This window comes from Micromys minutus, assembly GCF_963924665.1.
Source record: "Micromys minutus genome assembly, chromosome: 7".
NCBI classification, from domain to species: domain Eukaryota; kingdom Metazoa; phylum Chordata; class Mammalia; order Rodentia; family Muridae; genus Micromys; species Micromys minutus.
Window position 1 is genome coordinate 55,657,751 of NC_137976.1, and position 19,726 is coordinate 55,677,476.

The following is a 19,726-nucleotide window of genomic DNA, read 5'->3' on the forward strand; positions in this document are numbered from 1 at the left end:
AGTTGGTACTGGGAATGGTTCTAGAGGAGCAGAAGTATAGGGATGAATCGTTTAAGAATCTGGACTTGGTCTAATAATTCACTAGCACCTTCAATTACTGAAACCTCTCCAGATATTCCCTCTCCCGAGAGCTTGGGGAACATTGAAAGTCTGTGGTGGAAACTATATTACAAACTTAAAGAAGTTAATGCCTTTGATTATCTTGATCCATCAATTGTAACTGGTGATGAATTCGGTGATCCGGTGCATCAAGCTTTCTATGAGTTGGGGAAAAATGGGGAAATGATTTTGCTGGCATGTTACTCTTAGTGTCTCTGGAAAATGTGATGAAGGAAAATGAGCTGTATGATAAAATCGAAAGGCTCCAGATGCAAGTAAACAATCAAGAGGTTGCTAAGTGTGTCCTTGAAGAGAGCTATGGAGCTTGAGCTGTAGAAAATCAAACTGAAGCCCTCATTATATGGTTGGCTGAATTACAGTCAAAATTCAAGTCTCAGCCTCAGAAGGTGTCAGTAGTTAAAGTAAGGGCATTCATTGGCAAAAAAAAATGGGATCCTCTAACTTGGAATGGGGATGTGAGGAAGGACCCCATTGAAGCTAAAAATTTTTAGTCTTCAGATTCTCAAGGGTTAACCCCACCTGGGGAAGTAGTACCTTCAGCCCCACCACTTGAAATAATGCTTGTTTCGCATGAGGAAATTAATCCCTCAGAGTCTGATAAACCAGTAGTGACTTTCATTGAAGAAAATGGCAGACAAGACAATACTGATGTTTTTCAAGGCCCACCAATAGTTTCTTCTAGACCCAAAACCAGACTCAAAGCCAAACAGGTCCCTAGAGGGGAGGTAGAAAGTGTAGTCCATGAGGAAATGCGCTACACTTCTAAGGAGCTTAATGAGTTTGCTAATTCATTCAAGCAGAAATCTGGGGAATATGTGTGGGAATAGATTTTAAGGGTGTGGGATAATGGTGAAAGTAGGAACCCTGAGTGGAGATTCTAGGTTTAATATGGAAGCTCAAACAGTTAAAAAGGGTGTCAGAAGTTTGTTTGAGAGGTTGGCTGAAGCGTTTATCAAAAGATGGCCTATTGAAAAGGAGTTGGAGATACCTGATATCCCTTGCCTTAGTGTTGACTAAGGACTTTTAAGGCTCAAGGAAATTGCAATGCTAGAGTAGATACACTGTAAAATCTAAGCCTCAATAGTGGGAGGAAGGCCCAGAAGATATGACCTTCATGAATCCTATAAGACGCAAACTGATGAGAGGGGCACCTGCACATTTGAAAGGTTTTGTTCTTGCCTTTTTCCTTGTGCCAGACCTTAGGGTTAGAGATGCTGCTGCTCAATTAGATGAATTAAATGCAGTGGGTTTAATTGGGCCCCAAGGTAACAAGGGCCAGGTGGCAGCATTGAATTGTCAGAGACAAGGTGATTGTATTATTATAATGGACAGTGTAGACAACGTGTACAATGACAGAGCCCATAATGGCCAGCACAGAAAAGGTGAAATTTATAATGGCATGACTCGTTCAGACCTTTGGTACTGGCTAATCAGTCATGGTGTTTCCAGGCATGAGACAGGAAGCCTATTGCATATCTGTTTGATCTGTAGAAGCAGAAGAATTCTCAAACAAATGAAAGAAAGGCTACATTGATGGTGGCAAAAGGCAATCTCGGCCCATGAACCAATTTCTAGACTTGGGCCAGTTTGCAGACCCAGAACCCCTTGGATGAAGGGGTGGCCAGGTTCCCCTGAGGAAGGATCTTGATAAGAAATCTAAAAGTTTTGCTGTTAGTCTTTTTCCAGTTCTTCCCCAGAGGGACCTATGGCCTTTTACAAGGGCAACTGTGCACTGGGGAAAAGGAAATAATCAGACTTTTCAGGGTCTATTGGATGCTTGTTCTGAATTGACACTGATCCCAGGAGATCCCAAGAAACATTGTGGTCCTTCAGTTAAAGTAGGTGCTTATAGAAGACAGGTGATTAATGGAGTTTTGACTGATGTCCAACTCACAGTAGGTCCAGTAGGTCTCCAAACACAAGCTGTGGTCATTTCCCCAGTTCCAGAATGTATAATTGGGATAGATATACTTAGAAGTTGGCAGAATCCTCACATTGGTTCCCTGACCTGTGGAGTGAGGGCTGTTATGATTGGAAAGTCTAAATGGAAGCCTTTAGCATTGCCTCTGCCAAAGAAAATAGCGAATCAAAAACATCATAGTATTCCTGGAGGAACTGAAGAATTACTGCCACTATCAAGGACTTGAAAAATGCAGGGATGGTGGTTCCCACCACATCTCCCTTTAATTCTCCTATCTGGCCAGTACAGAAGAAAGATGGATCATGGAGAATGACAGGTGACTATCAAAAACTAAATCACGTAGTAACTCCTATTATAGCTCCTGTACTTCAGCAAATTAACACATCTCTTGGTACCCGATATATAGCTATTGATCTAGCAAATGCCTTCTTCTCAGCACCTGTCCTTAAGGACCACCAGAAACAATTTGCTTTCAGTTGACAAGGCCAGCAGTATACCTTTATAGTTTTGCCTCAAGAATATAGTAACTCTCCTGCCCTGTGTCATAACTTAGTTAGAAGGGATCTTGATCGTTTGTCTCTCCTACAAAATACCACATTGGTACACTATATTGATGACATTATGCTGATTGGACCAAGTGAACAGGAAATAGTAACCACTTTGGACTCATTGGTAACACATATGAATATTAGAGGATGGGAAATAAATCCAACTAAAATTCAAGGACCACCTACATTGGTGAAATTCTTAGGAGTCCAGTGGTGTGGGGCATGCAGATATTCCTTCTAAGGTGAAAACTATGTTATTGCACCTGGCCCCTCCCACCACCAAGAAAGAAGCATAACACTCAGTGGGTCTATTTGGATTCTGGAGACAGCACATTCCTCACTTTGTGTGTTTCTCAGGCCCATTTACCAAGTGACTCAGAAAGCTGCTCTCTTTGTGTGGGGCCTGGAACAGAAGAAGGTTCTTCAACAAGTCCAGGCTGCTGTGCAGGCTGCTCTACCCCTTGGACCATATGATCCAGCAGACCCAATGGTACTTGAGGTGTTGGTGGCAGATAGTGATGCTGTTTGGAGCCTCTGGCAGGCCCCTGTAGGTGAGTCACAGAAGAGATCTTTGGGATTTTGGAGCAAAGCTCTACCATCATCTACAAACTATTCTCCATTTGAAAAACAGCTTTTGGACTGCTATTAGGCATTAGCAGAAACTGAATGTTTGACATTAGGACACCAAGTTACCATTGACCTGAACTGCCCATCATGAGCTGGGTGTCATCAGACCCTTCAAGTCATAAAGTAGAATGTGCACAGCAGCAGTCTGTTATCAAATGGAAGTGGTACATATGTGATGGGGCTCAAGCATGTCCTGAAGACACAAGCAAGTTACATGAAGAAGCATGTGGATAGGTCTCTCCAACTGGGTAAAGGATGTGAAGATATTTGTGTTCCATGTAAATGGTCACCAAAGGTGACTTCAGCTGAGGAGAAGTTCAATAATCAAGGGGATAAGATGACCTGTTCTGTGGGCAGTCAGCCTCTTTCCCTAGCCAACCCTGTCACTGCTCAATGGGCACATTGAACAAAGTGGCCATGGTGGCCGAGATCGAGGTTATACTTGGGCTCAGCAACACAGACTTCCACGTGTTTTGAGGCTCTGTAGGGAAGGCTTTTGAGCTTTTAAGGGTGTTTGAGCATTTCTAATGCTTCTTTGTCCCTTTAGGCTGAAGTGTTTGTTTTGTAGACTATGAGCTAGAAAATCAAGTGAGGATGCATTCTAGCTTCACAGGCTTTCTGCTGAGATCCGCCTATGAGGTCAGGAGGGTGGGAAGAGGGCAAGGAGACTTACTTTCAGGTACATTTCTGTGGGATGCCTACAGAGGCCAGGGAACTACTGGGTGGGCACGGGGATGGGGTTTAAAGGGAGATGAACTGGTTTGAGGGTTAAAGGGAGTAATGGAACAGGAAGGGTTAAATCTGGATTGAGTGGAAGAGCAGGGCTGACAAACGAGTATGGAGAGGGAGAAATAATCACTCAAGTCCTTTGAAAACTACATGGAAGCCTACTATTGCCGAGCTTCTAAAATGGGTATATATTCCATACATGTAAATACAAAGTAAAAAGGGAATAACCCCCGCCTGGGCACCGAGGATAACAAATTAGACTGTGGAATACAGACTCAGATCAAGAGTTGTATGTTCATCGGTGCTCTCACAGTACGGTGGGCCCAGCACGTCATGGCACTTCGGATCAGATGATCAATACTTCTGGAGCCTTAGAACATGGGAGAAATAAAGGACCTTTACCATTTACAGAGTTGTAGAACACCGCTCTTGTACTTTTCACACTGCTGGCACTGCCCACAGAGCCTCCGACATCCCATAGTTCTATATAGTAGGTCTTCTCTTCAGGGGTCCCTTCTTTGTAGTCATGAACCTAGCAGATGAATTCAAACCGTTATTAAAGCCACCGGACAAACTGGTGAGCACCCACCTCCATTTGGTTAAGCAATGGCCTTTCCTTCACATTCTGCTCTCACGGTCACGCCTGAGCTTTTCTGCTTACTCTCTGTCCCGGCACTAATCCAGTCTTCCACTCTATGTTAAATGACCCATACTGGATGTGTATCTTTATCCCCCTCTACTTCTGAAGCTTTGGTTCCTTCTCTACTAAGCGCAAGTCCCATGACCTGTTCTCGAACTCTCTATCATTCTCAACCTTTCCTAACAGGACAGTCATCTGAAAAAACTCCAGTCTTGGCGATAGCCTCTTCTTCCTCCTTTCTGAACCCCAAATCAGCTTCCTGAATGTGGAGTTCAGAAAATTCCGTGCTAGTAGACTGCATTGAATGTCAAATTTAAGCGTGCCCCTGGAGACAACTTCCCATCAACTCTGCTGCCACTTTCCTTTCCCTGGTCGTCACTCCATAGCTTCTCTTCTTCTTGAAATTTCCAGTATATCTTTTCTAGACTCAATAATCGTTAACTTTGCTTCCTAGGACAAAATAATGATAGTGACAGTGATGACAGTGACGATGACAGTGATAATAACAGTGACAGTGATGACAGTGACAGTGGTGACAGTGACGGTGACAGTGACAGTGATGACTGTGATGACAGTGACTGTGATGACAGTGACGGTGATGACTGACTGTGATGACAGTGACAGTGATGACAGTGACGGTGATGACATTGACAGAAGAGGGCATCCCATCCCCTGGCATCCCATTCTTTTTAGAACTCCTTTCTTTTTGGCTTTGTGTGATCTGTCAAACTGCTTCTGATCAAGATCACCAGCTGTCTCCATGTTGCTAATGCCAGAGCCAAGCGAGTCTTCATTTCATTCCACCGTTTACTCACCCCGTGCTTTCCATCTTTCTTAGCTTCGGTGACACGCATTCTGTGGGTCCCTCCCATCCCGCTGAGTAGTCTGTTTCAGAGTCCCTTAGGTCCCCTTACTTTGTCACTACAGTGTCCTCTTCTAGTTCATGTCTGTCAGTCTCTGCTCTTTGGCAATTCCATCTGCTCTTGTGATTTTAATGTCATCTGTATGCTGATGAATCATCAATCCATAATTTATAAGGATCCTGGGAGTTTTAGACTACAATATCAACTGGGTCCCACTAGGAATGTCTAATGGCACTTCGGAGTTAATCTGTCAAAAGTGATACCCTTGTCTTCTTCCCAAACCATCCTCCTCCCAGTTTTCACGTCCTTGATGTCTTTCCAGTAACTCGGGTCAAACCTTAGGAGCTGTCTGTACAGAGCGAACATGACTTCAGTATGTTCTTCACTTCAGTATGCCCTCCCTCCCAGAAAGAAAAATGTTCATGTCAGGGTAGCAGAATCAGCTTCTTTGGGGTGAGCACTAGGCATATAAATCTCCAGATGAGTGTGCTGTACTCTGTTCTGGAGAATGGTGATTTTATAGAATGGAGCTACTTTGGTATTAGGCTTATCTATCCAGACTGCCAGGAACCAGCCTTGTATCGCTGAGCCTCTGATGAAAGAGATGCACTGTATGTTCTAAGGCCTCTGGCTTTAACACAATGGTAATGACAAAACAACTCAATTGTTAAAAAGATGCTGTGAAACCCACTGACCCTCACACATCACACTCGGCAGTGTGAAATCCCCTGACCCTCACACATCACACTCGGCAGTGTGAAATTCCCTGACCCTCACACATCACACTCGGCAGTGTGAAATTCCCTGACCCTCACACATCACACTCGGCAGTGTGAAATCCCCTGACCCTCACACATCACACTCGGCAGTGTGAAATCCCCTGACCCTCACACATCACACTCGGCAGTGTGAAATTCCCTGACCCTCACACATCACACTCGGCAGTGTGGAATCCCCTGACCCTCACACATCACACTCAGCAGTGTGAAATTCCCTGACCCTCACACATCACACTCAGCAGTGTGAAATGAAATCCCCTGACCTTCACACATCACGCTCGGCAGTGTGAAATCCCCTGACCCTCACACATCACACTCGGCAGTGTGAAATCCCCTGACCCTCACACATCACACTCGGCAGTGTGAAATCCCCTGACCCTCGCACATCACACTCAGCAGTGTGAAATCCCCTGACCCTCACACACCATACTCAGCAGTGTGAAATTCCCTGACCCTCACACATCACACTGGGCAGTGTGAAATCCCCTGACCCTCACACATCACACTCAGCAGTGTGAAACCCACTGACCCTCGCACATCACACTCAGCAGTGAGAAATCCCCTGACCCTCGCACATCACACTCAGCAGTGTGAAATCCCCTGACCCTCGCACACCATACTCAGCAGTGTGAAATTCCCTGACCCTCACACATCACACTGGGCAGTGTGAAATCCCCTGACCCTCGAACACCATACTCAGCAGTGTGAAATTCCCTGACCCTCACACATCACACTGGGCAGTGTGAAATCCCCTGACCCTCACACATCACACTCGGCAGTATGAAATCCCCTGACCCTCGCACATCACACTTGGCAGAATGCTTTGCATTTTGTTGTATTTACTTGTTTAGTTCTAAATCCTTTTGGCCAGGAAAACCTTTGAGTACATGTGGTGCTCTACAGACAGTCACACGGATGTCAGCACGGTATTGCAATCAAAAGCACTGCTAGTTTTCTACATGTCATAAATAACTGATAACATGTGGCTATGTCAGATCATTAAAATAAGGAAGCAGGAGTGTGTGCAAATTATGGAGAACTGAAACACAAACCAGTTCTGCTCCCTCTCACATTTCTATTGAACAACAAATCACTATTACACATGGATTCATTTAATTTAAGCACTTTAGTTTAACTTTGAAAAGGAAATAAATTCAATAGAGACAATAAAATACATCAAAGAAGAATGGATGCTAACAAGTTCAATTTAGTAACTGCCTATAAAGTGCCCCCTTGGAAGGAAGGGACCAGAGGAGGTGACGTGGGGAAGCAGCAACTAAGAGCTGGCACAGGTGCCCTGGACATTCCAGTCAATGGGGTAAAGGTCACTGCCATTGCTGCTTCTCGTAACTTCTCATTTGCCATTAGTGGGGCACATTCCTCCGGAAAGTTGATCTCACCTGTGTTCTGCACCATCCTCTCCTTTGTATCCCAACCTCCAACTCTCATAAAAGACTGGTTTATGATTTAAATCTGTGTCTTTTCCTGGCTGCCCAGTCATTCCATTTGGTTTTTGCCACTAACTTGAAACCATGTATCCATAGGTTTGAGCCTCTTCATTAAAACCCAATGTTTGGTTTTTCTTCCTACCTTACATCTCCGGTGTTTTATGTCCAGTACCACCCTGTTCTGGCACTTCCCATGCTTGCTCTAGTAGTTCATCCTCTGGGCCATGCCCTACTCAGATCAATCTTTCTCTGACCCTTCTAGGAATGTCAACTCTTTAACCCCGCCCCCAGGTTTTCCTTAATTTCTCTTTTATACCCATTTAGGATGATCTCTACACACAAGACTGCAATTCCGAATTATCTGGAACTTTGGCACCTCATTATCAAATGCTTTCTGGCCAACTTCAGTTAGAGAGCTCACAGATACATCCCTTTGCCATGGTTTAGAACTGAATTTCTTATAACCTTCTTCACTTCTTCCTACGACAGAACTGGTTGGGGGCGAGGAGTCTGTATATCCAGTAGTGCAGGCCACCAAACACCAGCATCTAGTAGAGCCCCTTTTTTGCACACATGGCTCATGCTCTTTTGAACAGCTGTCACCGTGCGCACTAGTGCTGCCCCTGCTATCTTCAGGAGTGGCCACACCCACGAGCGGCTAAGGCACTGAGCTATGGCTCATTCGACTGCTCAACTAACTTGTATTTTAGTAACTCCAAGTCTGTCACCACATGTTGTTAGCATACCAGGCGCCACCAGAGTGCTCATGTCGTGACATTCTGGGCCCATTTATCCTGTGTAGTAAATAAGAGGCAGCAATGCTGTGACTAAGAACCACAGACTTCCGGGTCAGGATGCCTGGACTTGAATCCCAAGGCTATCCTCTTGCTAGCAACACGACCTTGACAAGTCCCAAGGTGCCTCTGTGCCTCACAGGCCTCTTGTGCTAAGTAGGGAGGGGCACCACCACCACCACCACCATCACCGTCACCACCACCACCACCACCATTACCATTACCACCACCATCACCACCACCACCAATGTCACAGCGTCATAGCGCTGCTGTGTGAATAATCAATAAAATCCTGGGAACACCGGTTCCTAGCCATAGCAAGCTCTGAAGAGATGGTAGCTATCACTGCTACTGTCACTTTAAAGACCACGATATACAAACCTCATCCCTCCAAGTAAATCCACTTCATATCCCTAGTGAGGATGAAACTATACCTTTTTATTTCCCCCAAGTGCCTGAACATTGTTTCGTTACCCAAAGAGAAATTCAATAAGTATTGATTTATGCAATGTACAAGTTAGAGAGTTAAAATCCCATTGAAGTGAACTAGAAATGACAAATCAATTTCCTTATTTATAACCTGTGAAAAGATTAAGCTCTAAGCATCCTGCCGTCATTACCAGGAGTAGCCGTGCGCTTAGCAGCCCACTGGATCTGAGGTAACAAAGTCGGAAACCAGGAGTGAGTGAAGAATGCCGCAAAATAGACTCCTTCGCCAATTCAGTCCCGGGCCCAAAACAGAAAAAATGGACCCAGAATGTTGTAATTGCTGAGAAGATTCATTAACTCCATGCAGCCCTCGAAACCACCTTTTTTAGCTCTATTATTAGCTGGCTCTTAAGATCTCTAAAGTGAGCTAAACAGGGCAGCTGTGTCCAAGCGCTCTGAAGAGCAGGAATCCGGGAATCCACTGTAGTCCTCGAGCTCTCCCTCTAGCAGGTTCATTAACAGACACTGCGGCCGTACTATAAACAGTCCTGCAGAAGTCAGTGTGCTCTCAAGACACTCGCCAGGCCTTTACACACTTTCATCAGCTGTATACAGGGAACAGCTGCTCATTCTAGCATAATAGTCGTGATTTATGTTTCTAGGACAACTTTAGATTATACTGCCAAAATGCCTTTTACTTATGTTAGCACCCAGGAAACAGGTTCCTCTTGGAGAAGGAAGCCAGAGATCACCAATGCACAGTAATATAAGCTAGGCCTCTTTCAGCCCCACATGCCTTACTCTTAATAACACAATTCAGGTCAGGCTGCAAAGGAATCATCTAGCACTGTAAAGGTTCAGGTAAGGCCGGCCACACTATTACATACGCTCTGTCTACCATAGCTTTTATTCTGGTCTCCCTTTGGGCAGTTTCTTGCTATCCAGAAGTCTTAGAACTATGTTATGGATTAAACAAAACAAAACAAAGTTCCCATGGTTCAGCATGACTTCAAGGGAACTCTTACCTTGATAATCCCCAAAGCAGAGATTTCTCCCAGAGAATCACTGTAACTTTAGTAGGCCAGAGCTTTGAGAATTAGCTAGTTTGACTGACATGCTCTAGGACAGACCCAAAAGCACTAACTGCAGAAAAAATCCTCACCTCTCCATATGGAGGGCCCTGGAGAGACACATGGGGGAAGGGCTTTGCTGGAACTCTTCCATTCTTGTCCTCTTATCCTTCGGCCTCAATTCTTTCCTTCCTCCATAATTTCCACATTCCTTCTGGAGTCTGACCTTCAAATTACAAAATCCTGTTCCATCTCAGCCTCACTTCCTGTATCAACAATAACTACCTCTATCCTGAAGAAATGACTCTGTATGCCCACTTAGATGCTGCTTACTCTTTGATGCTCTTACTTCTGTGTTGAAATATGAAATATTTTGCTTAAGCCCAAATGTACTTTCAGTTCATTACTCTACCATTACCTAAGAAACTTGTGTCCTTTGGCGTCTGGACTGCCATGTATACACCTTTCTCTCTGTTCTTACTGCCATTCAATAGCAGTTTGCTGTGAGCATTTAGGGTGGCCACTGAACCTCTACATTCATCTGAAAAACTGAACTAGCATCCCATTTATCTCTACTTAAAACCCCTTAGATCTTTCTTAAAACGTAGATTCCTGGGTGCCAGGTATACCTCTAAATTAGAATATCCAGAACAAGATACATAAACCAAACTAAAGGACAAACTCTACCAGACTGACCATTAAAATAAAAATTGTCTATACCCTACCTAATAGGAGACACACTAGAAAGATGTGGCATTTAAACAGTTAAACGAAAGATGGAGATAAGATGCAATACAGAAACTCTAAAAATAGTTGAAGCCATTTGAGGATCAAAGAAATTCAAGGAATAATAATACATTGCCAGACAGAAAACAGATATTACAGTGATGGAAAGTTAGATCTAGGGGCTGGTGAGGCTGCTCAGTGGGTAAAAGTGCTTTCGGCATAGGCTTAAAAACTTGAGTTCAAACCCTTGTAAATCCAGGCAAAACAAACAATCTCAAACTAGTATATAATATCAAAAGAGGCAGACTTAAACAACAACCAGAGTGATATAAACAGTGGAAGATTTTAACATTTATCCCTTCTAAGTGATGAAACAGATAAGAAAAAGCAATCCAGCAGACATGAGCAAACAAAATACTCACACAGCTTGAAGTAATGGACAGAACACTGCACACAGCAATGGCAGAGCACGCTCGTGAGCTTTCCTCCTGACTTAGAGATGGGCTAAGAACACGTAATTAACAAAACTGACCCTAAAACAGGACACAAGGAAATCCCAGTCAACTTTAAAGGATGAAATTATATGGTAGATATTCTCTGAGCACAGTGAAAGTAAGCTAGAAACCAACAATTACAAGATCATCATCAGCACTGTCAAATGTTTGGAAATTAGAAAGCACATTTCAAATAACAAATGAGCCAAAGGAGAAATCACAATGTAAATTAGACAATATTTTGAATTGATTGATAATGAGGCAGCTAACACTGTGTTTAGACAGACATTTCAGTGCCTCCGAGCTTTGTAAGAAGCCTGAAAGAAATCAATGCAGCGACTACTCATTTCAAGGAGGAGCTTGAAGAAGAGAGTAAATTACATCTAAAGAGGTATAGGCACTACAGTGAAATTCAAAACAAACAGGGATGGAGAGATTGTTCAGATGGTGACGTTCTTGATGGGCAAGCATGAGGGCCTGCGTTCCCTCTCCTAGCACCCATGTTTTCAAAGCTGGGTGTGGTAGCATGCACTCATAATCTCAAAGCAGGGTAGGCAGAGACTGATGGATCCCTGGGGCTTGCTGGCCAGACAGCCTATCCCACTTGGTGAGCTTCAGGCCAATGAGAGACCCTATCTCAAAAGACAAGATGGATGGTTCCTGAGGAATGACACGCAAAGTTAACTTCTGGTTTCCGAATATGAGTTCCCATTTTCCCACACCCCTTTACACATGCACCGACACACATGTATACATATACACTTAACCCCTAAAAAACAAAAGCACCATATTGAAAAACAAAAAAACTGAAACTTGTCTTTGTTTGACCATGGCAAAACTGATCAAGAAAATAAAATTCAGGCTGGCTTGCCTCAAACTCTGAGAACCTGAGTTTCATTCCCAGACACCATATGGTAGAAGAAGAAAACACTTGGGGCTGGAGAGATGGCTCAGAGCACTGGCTGTTCTTCCAGAGGTTCTGAGTTCAATTCTCAGCAACTACATGGTGACTCATGACCATCTGTAATGGGATTTGATGCCCTCTTCTGGTGTGTCTGAAGACAGCTACAGTGCACTGCAAAACACTTCAGCCCGTAAAGAAGTGGTCCTCTGCCCTCCATATGTGCGCCATGCTACACATGCTCCCATATATAAATATACATTTTAAAAGCAAAGCTACCAATTACTTATACCAGAATTTTTTTGAAAAAAGAAGGAGAGAGAGAGAGAGAGAGAGAGAGAGAGAGAGAGAGAGAGAGAGAGAGAATCATCTGTACTGTAGACACTACAGCCTCCTATAGATTTTATGGAATTCACAGTAGTGTTGTGTTGTTCAGTTGTCTCACTGAAAGCAACTGAGACAGAGAAACAATATTTAGCAATTTGCCTGAGATGAACACATTCTTTTTCAAACACCAATCTCTAAAACTGACAAAGGAAGAAATGCAACCATTTTGTTTCCTCTGCTGAACTTGAAAACTTCCCACATAGAATATCACTGGTTCAGTTAGTTTCACTTGTAAATTCAAACGGTAAATAATGTCAATCTTATAAAGCTCTTCTGATGAACAGGTTAGCACAATATCAAAACCCAACAAAGAAATTAGAAAAAGTCTAATAGACTAATACTTCTCATGAATCTAGGTGCAAATATCTGGAAAACATCCTAGATAACTGATTCCAGATCCTAGAAAACTGTTCTAGACTAATATGTCAAGACCAACTTGGAGAGGGCACGGCTAGAGAGATGGCTCAGAGGTTAAGAGCTCTGGCTGCACTTCCAAAAGATCTGGGTTTGGTTCTCAGCACCCAACAGAGCCGATGGCAGTGGCTGTCACTCCAGTTCTTAAGGATCCTTTGCCCTCTTCTGGCCTCTGTAGGTACTGCAAACGTGCACATAGCTATAAAGTATAGGTAAAACACCCTATATTTTATAGTCAAATAAAAATGAGTGAATAAAAGAATCTAAGAGATTCAGAGAGACACATACACACATAGAGAGACAGAAACAGACAGACAGACTCAGAAAGAGAAAAGCCTGGATTTAGTCTAGAATGGCAAGGTGTGTTTAATGTATAAAATCAAGAAACAGAGTAAAGTAGGAAAATAATGATTATTATGGAAGCAGAATAAACAAAATTAAATAACCATTCAAGATACAAACTGTCATCAATAAACTATCACAGGAAACTTAAAATAATATATACATACAAAAAATTCCACATCCGGGCTAGGATACAGCTCGGTGGCAAAGGATCTGTTTGGAATGCAGAAATCCCTAACACCACAAACAAATACAAATCCTATACAGACTCTGTGCTTAATGTGGTATACTGAAAACTTCCCTGGGAGTGGGAACGAACTACAGATAATCATTACAGGCACGCCTATTCTAAAATGTACTATATTTTAGCTTTAATAAGACAGTGAAAATGCATAAGACAAAAGGTGGCCTCATGAACCTACTTGGCTCTGGGTGGGGACAGGAATGAAAGGTAGGCTAAGGATAAAACGAGGGGCAGAAAAAAAAGAGCCAAAGTTAGGCACGATGTAATTTTCTTCTCTCTTATAAATGATATAAGTAGGCCTCAGGAGGTATATTGATTAGTTTAAGGTACTCTTTAAGTAGAAAGGCAATTGATCCAGGATCTAAGTTTCTTTTTAATGTGCTATGATCTTTCACAGGAAGAATATTAGTAAAGACTAAGAAAGTGTCAGAACCTGTCACTGGGGCTCTCCAACTTAAACAAAATTGCATTTGAATTCATTGCTTAGAACCTGTTTTCCTGCAAAGGAGAGACCGTAAGAACACAGTATGCTAAAATGATATAGCCTATTTCTACTCCAAACTTAAATGCCATAAAGTATTTTGAGAGGGAGGAAGGAGAGAGGAAAAGAGAACATAAACTAGTGAGAGAGAAAGGAAAGGGAAGGTCTAGATGCTGGAAGTGAAGAAACAGTGGAACAGGCACAGACAGCTTCCCGGAGTGCCTGGAGCCTCACTGCTGGCCAGGAATAGTGCACCCATTCCCAGCTTTGAAGGCTGTGTGGGTGAGTGAAGAGGACCAGACCGCCATTTCCATGTTGAGATGGGAACCCTTGCTGAGCTCTTCAGTCAGGGGAAGAGGTGGCTACAAGAGGGACTCCCATCGGGGACTATGGGTGGGCTGCTGCAGAAGAGATAAAAGATAACCATGAAATGAAAGGCTCAGGTCTGGGCCACAGTCAGAAGGTGGGGGAATCCACAATCCTCAGATGCCACCGGAATGCTGATAGAGGTTCTGAGCGCCACTGAAATTGAGACCAAAGAAAACAAGGATCCATGCACACAATAGCATACAAGGCTTCCAAAAAGAGGCACATGGGGATTTTTAACAGAAAAATGTGGGCACAGAGCTGGAGGATGGCTAATGGTTAAGAGCGCTGGCTATTCTTTCAGAGGTCCTGGGTTCTCTTCCCAGAATCCACACTTGGGAGCTCCTGTCCCAGGAATCTAGTATCTCCTTCTGGCCTCCGTAGGCACTGCATATATGTGGTACACTGACATACATTGATGCACATAAAAAAATCTACAAAGAAAAGAACATTTTCTAAGAATTACAAATCATACAAAATGTATTTTTGTAAAGTAGAATAACATATCTAACAAGTAGGATGTTTACTTCACCCTAAAAAAACAAACTATAATCCAAAAGAAACTACAAATGACTGTGAAAATGTTAATTAAAAATGAAATCCACAGTGAAAAATAAGATTTTGAAAAGCTTGAATATTGATAAAGAAGTTTTTATTGAATTTAATTTATATTACTTAAAAACCAAAGTGTATATAATATTACATTAGGCACAGTTGAGAGATGTTTGGTCAACTGGAAGGCAGATAAGAATGCATATTCCAGAAGGCAGTGAGAATAAATGGAAAAAAGATGTATGATGATAGAGTTCAAAGATATAAACAACAAACCCACTAGAAAATCAATAGGATTGGGTGGACAGACAGACAGACTGGAGCGGGCATCTTCTGAGGAATAAAGAGATGAGCAGGACCTCTGAGTAGAAGAATGAACATAACTGAGGTAGACTAAGATGTAGGTTAGGTTAGCATTACTGCAAAACAGCAAACCGGAAAAACAACAACAACAACAAAAAACCAAACCAGACCAGACCAGACCAAACCCAAAAAAAAAAAAAAAAAAAAAAAATCCAAACAAACAAAACCTCTTAAAAGCAGCTGGAGGAAAAAAATCCCCTTAAGATGGAATAATAAGTAATTGGGTAGAAAAATTTTAATGCACATGTTAGAGCCTACACCATAGAAACCAGCTATTAAAATAAGTACCATTTCTTTCTAATTTGCTCCCATTTTCCTTGTTTACTGTATGTGTTTGTGGGAGAGCATGTGCCAGGGCATATGTGTGGAGGCCAGAGGACAACTTGCTGGAGTCACTTCTTTGCTTCCCCATGTAAATTGGTGGGAATTGAACTTGGGACCATAGCCTTGATGGCTAGAGTCTTGACTTGCTGAGTTGTTCTCACAAATCCCTGCATTTGTTCTTAGTTCAATGGTACGAAGACGTGCCAACCGATGACAGACTTTCCCAGAATTAGACATTGACACTTTAGTGGAAACTGCACCAAGTACCTAACTGTGACACAGAACAAACAGTCTACATGAGGCTCTGGAAGCTTTTGCCTTTACGTGGCATGACTAGGTCCAAGTTTGCAGTCTTAAGAATTACAGGTTTAGGCAGAATTATTTATGGAAGATATTAACTTTATTATTTATAGAGGATATTAATTTTATCACTCAAAATCTAGTGATTAAAATAAAAGCCCATGTAATCAAACAGCTGGGCTCAGTTCACTTTAGCTTCTTATGAACTGAGTGAATTTGTTCTTTACTTCTCTACAGCTGACTTTCTGTATTTATACTTCAGTTTAAGGAAGATGAAATAAGGAATGACACACAGTACAGGCTAAATCAATCCCAGTTATTACAGTTAATTTTAATTAAGTCCTATAATTTCATCATGGGAATTGTTTAGTATGACTAAGGAAACACTAAACAAGAACACATACTCTGATATCCACCGAGCAGCCCACAGTCCATGATGGATTTCCTAACACTTGATTGTGGCACAGAAGATGGACGAGTGAAGATTTCCCAACACCTGTGGACGATACAAGGTCTCTGGTCAGAACACGTAACCCTAAATGGGACATTTATACCACCTCTTCTAAGCCAGGGAACATCTCACAAATTGTCCAAATACCTTCAGTGACAAGATCCATAATGCCACAGTTCCATACTCTAAGGAATTTAGTGCCCACACATAGGTATTAAGAAAGCAGCTAACCGCATGGTCCTGGACTTATCCTCTCTTCACCATGCCTTTTTATTTTGAAGCAGTGTTTCATCCACTTTTAGATCTCTTGGGCTCAGGCAATCTTTTCATTAACACTACAGAGCACCTCTTTTAGAGCTAGGTGGAGAGGAAGGGGATGAGTCTTCTATTTACATGTATATGTTGAGTTTCTTATTTAACTGGCTATTGTTAATTGTATCAAAAACTTTGGAAATCCCTTTGTGTGCAATATTATATATGGCCTATCATTTCTATTTACTTTTTATTATAAAAACTCCATTTTCATAAACTGAGAAAGTATAAAAAATACAATTCATCTTAGACCACTGTCGCTAACCATATGATTTTTTCCATGACCACGTGGTTACTGTGATCATATACAAAATGTACTTACAAACAAACAAAAGAACCACCTGGGGATCAGTGCTTGCCCTACAGGCATGACAACCTGAGTTGTGTGTCCACAGAACTGACACACAGCAGCCAGGTATAAAGGCATATGTCTGTAATGTCAGTGCTGGGGCGGCAGAGATAAGCAAGCCCCAATGCTTGCTGGCCTGACAGCCTTAGCCTAGGGGCTCCAGGCCAAGGGGAGAGCAAGTGTATCTCTATTAGTTTTAGGCCTGCCTTGTTCATACAGTGAGTTCTGAAATGCATAGCCAGTTCTATGTTAGTCAGGACTACTTAGTGAGACCATGTCTTACCCCACACCCCACTCTCAACAACAAAACCTGTGGTGGAAGAGCTGGAAACATGGTTCCGTGAGTATCTGTTGCTGTTGCAGAAGGTTCAGTTCTCAGGTATGTGGAAAGTAATTAAAAGTAAAATCCACAATGATATAAATTTTAACCTTTGCAAATCAACTTTCTTCCCATTCTTGTGAATTTTATAAGGATGTGTTCTGTTCATGTAACTAATAATGGGTCTTGGTGTTATTAATTTATAGGGTCGTTCGTGTCATACTATAATATTGAATAAAAGTTCTTGCAAATGTTTGGCAGGTACTCTGCCATGGTGAAACACCCCAGCTCTGTCCGACCTCCTTACATATTAAAAGATTCTAAACATCCCAATTTTCTCAGGTTTCCATTACAGTCTTTTACATATAGACTTTAAGATTTCAGAACATTCAAAACCAGTTTGTCATTATACTTACTACTACATAGTGTCTGTCATCTACAGTATTTAGTGTATAAAAGATTATGTATAATAGAGAAAAGTATAAAAGAGTATGTTGATTTTTGTGTTTATATATAGGTTTTTTTGTTGGAGGCAAACCTAAGGATTTAGTTCATATCTTGATACATACTTGAACCCAAAGTTGGCTTAACTGTATCGGGATAATACAGTTACAGATAACTAGGTAGTAGTATTAGATAGGTTATTTAGCTGTCCGAGAATTAAATCTTTTGAGTGTGTTAGCCAAAATGAGACGGAGCTCTCAAGTGAGAACAGATGGCATACCAGGGAAGAGTGAGCTGTTAACTATTCATGTCCTTAAGAATTCTGAACAGTCAGTAACACCCTATAGCCACAGGGAAGCATAGTCTTCACCCCTCAAGCACCCTTCACTTTGCAACAAACTACAACCAATCAAATGCAGAGTTGTGGAACCCAGTCCCAAAGGCTATGTCTATAAAACACGCATGCACATAATGTGTAAGGAACATTCCAGAAGAGGGGTGAAAAGACTGTATGAGTCAGGATCAGGGACTTTGCTCTGAAACTGTATCTCCTAGTGATATATCTATCAAAAGCTACACCCATGAACTTAACATGACTGCCCTAACATGACCTGAACAAGGATGACAGCAGTGACCACGCCATACTGGGAAATTATAGAGAACTACAGACAACTGAGTAAAGCTGGGGGGTGGAGAGGTGGCCCTCCCGGGGGAAGAGCACACCAGTTGGTTATCCAGTGTTAAACAGTCAGACCTCAAAACATATATACGAGTAGCATTGTATGGACTTAACAGGTTATATGGAAGAAGGTGTATATGCAAATGCATATATGCATGCAATAACAGTTAATAAAAAAAGAAAGTGGGGAGAGGTGTATTAGAAGGTTTGGAGAAAAGAAAGGGTGGGGAGAAACATTCTAATTAAATTATTATCTCAAAAATAAACAAATTTTAATAAAAGAATGAAAGGGGTAAAATGTTTTAAAAATAAGAATTTAAAAAGAGTTAACACTGCTTTCAGTCTTTAGAATTAAACAAGTCAGCTATTTGGGGTGTGTTCTCTCTACTTCTAAGCACCCAGCAAAATGTTTGGAGTACAAGAGGTCCTTTTCAGAAAAGCGCATCTATAAAATGCATGGGTAGTTCACATTCAAGTTCTTAAGATGTAAAAATGGGAAAGAGAATAATGAGGCAGGAGAGGGAAATAAAGACTTCAATAGAATGTTCAAGCCATAAAAAAAAAATTTAAACAATAAAATTAAAATTGTGCTCAGCATTAAGCTGCTTCAGAGTATTTATCAAATTTCTTTATTCTGTATGTCTCAGAATAGGTATTCAACAATTAGATGAGAACCTGGAAGTTAAAAGGGGAATCATGATTACCATCTAATTAATATATTGCATGCTACAGCTTATGAACTGTTCGAACCAGTTCGCCTCGTATTTATCATCTGCAGAATAGAATTAAAAGTTTGATTTTAGAATTAAAGGAGTTAATACATGTCAGTGTATTCTTAGTGTAATTTGACTTAATGAACAAAGTTTCCTGAAGGCGGGATCTGACCAAGTTCTGTTTGCTTAACAAAACTGACAGTATACTCTAGGCTGGGGTCGCCTAGGAGACCAACGTTATGAAATGGAAAGGCAGAGAAAGACCCGGGCTCCGCGCCCCCCACCTCCCGCCACGCCACCACGTCGACAAAAGGAGCAAAGTCCTCTGGGAAGTGTAGTTTTACGGTCTTTAAAGGACTTTCAGCCGTGGACCAAAGCGCTAGGAAGTTGGAGGGTATAACTATGAAATGTGAAGGGTATCGGGAAGCTCGGGCGTGTCGGTAGTGTCAGACGTGGGTTAAGTGGCTCACCTGAGTCTCCCAACACCAGAACCTTCACCCGATCTAGGGACGCCATCTTGCCACGATTTCCTTGAGGTTGACGCCCATTCCTAGATTCTCACCAATCGGAGCAGGGCTTGTGGGAAGGGCCTATCAA

At 42.1% G+C, this 19,726-nt stretch overlaps 1 protein-coding gene across 1 annotated transcript in view; it reads right to left on the minus strand.

Annotated features, from left to right (window-relative positions):
- Nucleotides 1–19,645, minus strand: part of RABL3 (RAB, member of RAS oncogene family like 3) — a gene marked incomplete at its 5' end in the record, with an annotated part of 34,770 nt that extends 15,125 nt beyond the window's left edge. The window contains 3 exons of the mRNA XM_080918976.1: nucleotides 4,348–4,477; nucleotides 16,267–16,358; nucleotides 19,600–19,645. Of these exons, the coding sequence (XP_080775102.1) occupies nucleotides 4,348–4,477; nucleotides 16,267–16,358; nucleotides 19,600–19,645 (268 nt within the window). The remainder of the gene's footprint in view (nucleotides 1–4,347; nucleotides 4,478–16,266; nucleotides 16,359–19,599) is intronic.
- Nucleotides 19,646–19,726: the final 81 nt, after the last annotated feature.